The sequence below is a fragment of the Ornithorhynchus anatinus genome, chromosome 8 (genome assembly GCF_004115215.2).
Source record: "Ornithorhynchus anatinus isolate Pmale09 chromosome 8, mOrnAna1.pri.v4, whole genome shotgun sequence".
NCBI lineage: Eukaryota > Metazoa > Chordata > Mammalia > Monotremata > Ornithorhynchidae > Ornithorhynchus > Ornithorhynchus anatinus.
Window position 1 is genome coordinate 650,295 of NC_041735.1, and position 6,000 is coordinate 656,294.

Genomic DNA, 6,000 nt, shown 5'->3' on the forward strand with positions numbered 1-6,000 from the left:
CCAAATTTGCCAGACCCCAGTCTTCCCCACCTTCAAAGCCCTCCTTAAATCCCTTCAACAAGACTTGCCTGACTAATTATCAGCATCCCTTCAGCTGCTGCTAGCCCTTAAGTATTCATTTGTGCCCATCCTCAGCATTTGTGTATTTATGGATACTGGATATTTCTATGTATGACTCCCAGATTAGAGTGAATGCTCCTTGTGGGTAGGCAGTGTGTCCTGTGATTCCGTTTATTTCCAAGCACTAAGGACAGCACATCACAACCAGTGGGCATTCAATAAACACTACTACAGAGGCCCCTCCCCCTCCCCACCCTAGCCTCTCCCTGAACCCAAAGAGTATCCTCATCTGAGAACCTGGAGACCACCCTGGGTCCCACTCCAAATGGGGAGGGTGGTCAGAGTTAAGGTGAGGAGACTCCCACCAGGGCAGAAGAAAAGGGAGCCATGTACCAAGCGCAGGTCTTTATTGAACTGGCAGCAGGGCCTGTGGCCTTCTCAGCTCTGGGATGTGCAAGGCAGGGTCTGCGCTGGGATGGGGGCTGAAGGTGGAGCTTAGATCGAGCTGGGGGATTTAGGACCTGGGGCAGGGGTTGTGATGGGAGACAGAGATCAGAAGTAGGGGTGAGACTGGGGGTCAGGTCTTGGGCTGGGCCTGGGGTCAGAGGCCTGGGATGAAGGCGGCTGGGGACAGGGCCGAGGCCTAGGGGTCGGGGTTTTGGGGGGTGAGGTCACAATTTGGGACTGAGACTGGGAGCCGGGTTGGAGGCCAGAGTGGGGGACAGGGTCGAGGCCAGTGAGGAGCAGGGAACTATGATGGGGGACGGGAGCCGTCACGCCAGGGCGTACTCAAACGTGCCCTTGTCGAACTCCTCCATCCGGTCCTCCCAGGTGGACGAGGGCATGCTGCTGTAGGGGTCCAGTAGGATTCTGAAGCAGCGCACAATGAGGAGCCCAAGGAAAACGCACAGGATTCCCACAAAGGCAAACCCCGTCTTCTGCTCCAGCGTCAAGGAAAAGGCGGACACTGGGCCACTGCTCATGCTGCCTGCCCCGCTGCCGCAGGAGACGCCGCTCATTGCTCGCCGTCACATCCTCGAGACCTTGCTGGACTCCCGCCGCCGCCGCCGCCCCCGGTCCTGTGTGCGAAAGCAGAGTCTACCGGTGTCCAAATCCGCGTGAGTACCATGGTTTCAAACAGGGCCAATATGAGTACGTTGTCTGGCATTCCTTTGTAGGGGTCCCCAGGCCACCCTCCCCTGCCCCGGGCATCAGCTCTCTCCCCCTGTGCCCCTAGCCTTAGTTGGCTGTGCTGCTTCCACTCCAGGGTGCCCCACTACCCGACAGCCCACCCTTGACCCCACTGGACTGAGCGACCCAGACTGGCCCCTGCCCTGCTGCCAGGCTGGAAGTTTCTGGGCATCAGCCCCACCGCTTACCTGCTGGGTGAGCTCGGATAAAAAAAAAAATAATGGCATTTGTTAAGTACTTACTATGTGCAAAGCACTGTTCTAAGCGCAGGAGAGGATACAAGGTGATCAGGTTGCCCCACGTGGGGCTCATAGTCTTAATCCCCATTTTACAGATGAGGTAACTGAGATATAGAGAAGTCAAGTGACTTGCCCAAAGTCACCCAGCTGACAAGCGGCTGACCTGAGATTTGAACCCATGACCTCTGACTCCCAAGCCCATGCTCTTTCCACTGAGCCATGCTGCTTCACAATAAATCACTTAACCTCTTTGGGCCTCAGTTTCCCCATCTGTACAGTGGGGAGAACACTCTGGCCTTCCTCTGCATCCCCCGTGATGTTGTGATGATGAAATGAGATTACTGATGGATGCGAACACTTTGGGGACGATCAGGTGCCAACCAGATTAGAGAAGCCGCATAGCCTAGTGGAAAGAACATGGGCTTGTGGGTCAGAGGACCTCGATTCTCATCTTGGCTCTGCCACTTGCATGCTGTGTGACCTTGGGCAAGTCACTTCACTTTTCGGTGCCTCAGTTTCTTCCCCCGTGAAATTGGAATTCAATAACTGCTCTCCCTCCTACTTAGACTGTAAGCCCCACGTGGGATAGGGACTATCTCTGACCTAATTATCTTGGCTCTACCCCAGCACTTAGTACAGTTCCTGGAACATAGAAAGCACAGTACAGATGTTACAATGATTATTAGATTAGGCTGCTATCATTAAACAATTCCAACCAGGGCAAATGCAAATGAGCCCGTGGCCAAGGGACTGTGCGACTGACTCACACAGGGGATCTTCCTGACCAGTGCCAGCCAGGCAGACAAATCTACACTCTGCTCACACCCACATTTTACCAACCCACTGCTCACCCTGAGCTGAGCCTGGCAGGAAAATGGCCACCACCTGCATTTTCCCTTGAGAACAGCCACCCTCACCTACTCATATGTGGACCTTTGCTTTCAATCCAATGACCTGCTGATCCCTTTCTTCCTGATGCCAACTCTGGGCTCCCCTCTAAATTGTGAGCTCACTGTGAGCAGGGAATGTCTCTGCTAATTGTTATATTGTACTCTCCCGAGCGCTTAGTACTGTGTTTTGCACACAGTAAGCACTCAATAAATACCATTGAATGAATGAATGAATGAATGAATGAATGAACAAGAAGAGGTCACGGGCTCCCAGTTCATGATCAGGTCCTGCCACCCGATCCCATCTCTACTCCCCGCTTATCTCCTGCCGACTTAACCACTACTCCCGCCTCCCCCCAGGTCTACAGCAGGGGGATGGCTGTCATGCAGATGTGGGAGCTGCCCGGAGCCCAGGTCCCAGGGGCAGGAGAAGCGCTTCCCCGCGACTGCTGCTGTAGGGCCTGGTGGGGATTGAGCTCTCCGGAGCCTGTGCTCTTCAAGCCCGACGGGGAGGGCTTCAGGCCGGGTCAGGGAGAATGGAGGAGCCAAACGGAATGGGGTCAGAGCGGGGATTCAGGTGTCCCTGAGGAGGATGGAGACGCCGGAGAGGTAGTCCCTACCTCCGAGAGGAAAGGCAGGCAAAGGAGACCCGCCCAGCTTGGGAGCCGAACCGGTGCCGCAGCAGGACCAAAGGGGCCGACGGGGATGGAAGGGCCACAGTTCGGCTCTAGAGGAGTACGGGGGCCCCAAGGAAAATCTCCCCCAACCTGAGCGTGGGGCGAGGGTCCCCCACCGTCTGCCTGGGCCCGGGACCCCTGACTCCCCGGAGCACTGTCGAGGTGGAGGAGGCCGGAGTCGAGATGCGGGAGGGGGAGGAATCGCCGGAGGGACCCTGCATCTTGCGCGGGCTTTGCCCAAGCCCTGCCTCCCGGACCACTGCCGTTACAGGGGTCCCTGGAGGTCGGGGGAAATGGGGGGCTGCCGGCGCTCTGAGGGCATCGCCCCGAGTCAAACGGGGGCAGCCCGAGGAGTCTGTCCGGTCGAAGTGCATGGCTTAATGGCTTAGAGCCCGGGTCTGGGAGTCAGAATTTCAATCATTCATTCGGTCTTATTTATTGAGCGCTTACTATGTGCAGAGCACTGTACTAAGCGCTTGGAATGAACAGTTCGGCAATGTCATAGGTTCTAATTCCGGTTCCGCCACTTGTCTGCTGTGTGACCTTGGGCAAGTCACTTCACTTCTCTGGGCCTCAGTTACCTCATCTGTAAAATGGGGATTAAGACTGTGAGCCCCATGTGGGACAGGGACTGTGTCGAACCTCTTTCGCTTGTATCCACTCCAGCGCTTAGCACAGTGCCTAAGCCACAATTATTATTATTACCAAGTCTGTCCTCCTGCCCAACCCAGCCTCCTCAAGGCGAACCGGGCTGAACGGCGCCCAGGCCCCGCAGTGGGCCCCTCCCCGTCGCCGGTGGAACGGGAGGCCGGGTTACCGTGCCGTTCACCGCGGACAAGATCCCTGCAGAACGTCTGGCGGCTCCCTTGCTGCAGACAAGGCGAAAGGGATGCCCGGGGGCAGGCCGGGGCCCAGAGAGGTGCCAGCGGGACGGGGGCACTGGGAACGGGCAATCCGAACCGGCTCGTCAGAAGGCGAGCAGGAGCTAAAAGTCACCTGGTGCCATTGGGGGCGAGGCCCATCCCCCGCGGGTTTCCTCCGCCGCGCTGCGAAAGGTGGGAGCGGGCGGCCCCGCGGCTCGGCCCCCGGTCCCCCGGACCTCCGGTCAGCAGGTGACGGTCAGAGCTGTCGGTCCCCGGCGGAGAGCGGGCGGCCGGGCCGGACCCCTGGGCTCTGGGAGACGGGAGCCCCGGGGGCCGCTCAGCAGGTCCCGCCAGGAAGCTGCCCAGGGCGGCCTGAGCCGCCGGGACCCAGGGGAAGCCGTGCCCTCCGCCCCCCAAGACCACAGCGTCCACCCCTCGGGGCGGGGGGTGGGGTTGGGGCTCCGGTTGACCCCCGACTCTCAGCTCTAAGCGGAGCGTCCTGGCCCTCCGGAGCCCAAGGGGCATTTCGGTATGGCCGGAGCGCGGGGTTCGAGAGGGCCGAGCCCCCTTTTCCTTTCCCCTTCGGTCGCCTCCCCGCTTGCCCGTTAGTGTCGCGGCCGCCCCCCTCGCCCCGTCGCCCCGGTCGGAGCCGGTCGGCGGCTCCCGGCCTGCACGTGTTTACTGCATCAACAAGTCCCCGCGGTCCGGCGCCGGGCCGGATAATCGGCCTGGCCTCCCCCTTCCGACCCAGGGAGCGATTGCAGCCACCTTGCGCGGTGCGGGAGCCCCGGGCCCGGGCCGCCCCCCGATCGCCCCCGGGGGTAGCACCCGGGCCCCTCGGACCGGTAGGGCGGGCCAAGGGACACCTCCCCCCGGCCCGCTCCGGCCCAAGCCCCTCTGGTCAGCGACGTCCAGTGCTCGCCCCTCTGGGGCTAAGGGGGCGACTCCGGACCCCCCCAGAGCGGGGGTGGGGGTGGGCCAGCGGCCAGCGATGTGTGTGAGGGGGAGGGGCCGGAGCGGAGCTGGCCCGGGGCCTCCTCCCCTCCTTCCCCTCGCCACCGGTGCCCGCAGGGGGCCAGTCCCGGCAGGGCACCGGCCACCGGGTCGCTCCCTAACCCCAAGCCCGGGCTCGTTACCATTGGGCCGGGCTCCGCGCCGGCTGTCCCTCCGGCTCCAGCCGAACAAGCGGAGAAACTTCCTGCAAACGTTACGTGAGTTGCATCCTCAAGGCGCTGGCGGCGGCGGGGCTCCAAGAGGGGAGCCGGATCCCCGGGGCCCGGGGATCACCCGCCGCCCCCCCCCCCCCCCGACCACCTCCCCTCCCTCGCCGGTCGGGCGAAAGGGGGCCGGGGTCGCCCACCCCGGTCCTACACCGGCCCCGAGCCCGTCGCTCAGCGTGGGGGCGGCGGCCGAGGGGGCGGGGCCGGGGAGCTACTGTGCAGGCGGTGGTGATGTCTCGGTCCACGCTGGTTGCCATGGAGACAGGATCCTGCCAGACGGATGGGCCTGGACGGCGAGCGAAGGGCGGGACCTGCGGGGGCTTCGGTTCTCTCTGTGTGTCTGTCTCTGTGTGTGTCTGCCTGCGTGTGTGTGTAAAAGAGGGAGAGCGGGGTCTGCGGAAGGAAAGGGGGCGGGGGGCGGGGGGGAGAGAGGAGCCCTCAAGCGCGTGAGCGCGGGTTCCCTGTGAGTGTACACGGGTGTGTCCCACCTCGTGCATGAGCCTGTGTACGTGTGAATGGGAACGTCCTCCAGGCATTTCCAGGTCGGAAGAAGGAAGAGTGGGTATTTAGGTGTGTGTGAATGTGTGTGTGGACACCAAAGTGTTACAGGTGGCTGTAAGTGCTCAAACTTAAGAATCGCCAGCATTTAATTGACAATTCATTAATTTGCCAGCATCGATTACTTTCATAATAATAATAACGTTGGTATTTGTTAAGCGCTTACTATGTGCAGAGCACTGTTCTAAGCGCTGGGGGAGATACAGGGTCATCAGGTTGTCCCACGTGAGGCTCACAGGCTTATTCCCCATTTTACGGATGAGGTAACTGAGGCACAGAGAAGTTAAGTGACTTGCCCACAG

The 6,000-nt window shown here is 60.8% G+C and overlaps 1 protein-coding gene across 2 annotated transcripts; it reads right to left on the reverse strand.

Moving 5' to 3' along the window:
• Positions 1–450: 450 nt before the first annotated feature.
• CTXN2 (cortexin 2) lies at positions 451–5,221 on the reverse strand. Of its 2 annotated transcripts, XM_029070405.2 has the most exons (3): positions 5,057–5,221; positions 4,054–4,230; positions 451–1,139 (listed from the first exon to the last, which is right to left on the reverse strand). In XM_029070405.2, the coding sequence occupies exon 3, from the start codon at positions 1,077–1,079 to the stop codon at positions 834–836; it is 246 nt and encodes an 81-aa protein (XP_028926238.1). In that variant the 5' UTR covers positions 1,080–1,139; positions 4,054–4,230; positions 5,057–5,221; the 3' UTR covers positions 451–833. The 2 variants fall into 2 exon arrangements, with proteins under 2 accessions (XP_028926238.1, XP_028926237.1); XM_029070404.2 differs by lacking the exon at positions 4,054–4,230 and having other exon boundaries at positions 5,057–5,220.
• Between the last annotated feature and the right edge of the window lie 779 nt (positions 5,222–6,000).

Excerpts from the sequence above, each read along its gene's own strand:
- CTXN2 (XM_029070405.2), bottom strand. The coding sequence starts at position 1,079 with ATGAGCGGCGTCTCCTGCGGCAGCGGGGCAGGCAGCATGAGCAGTGGC.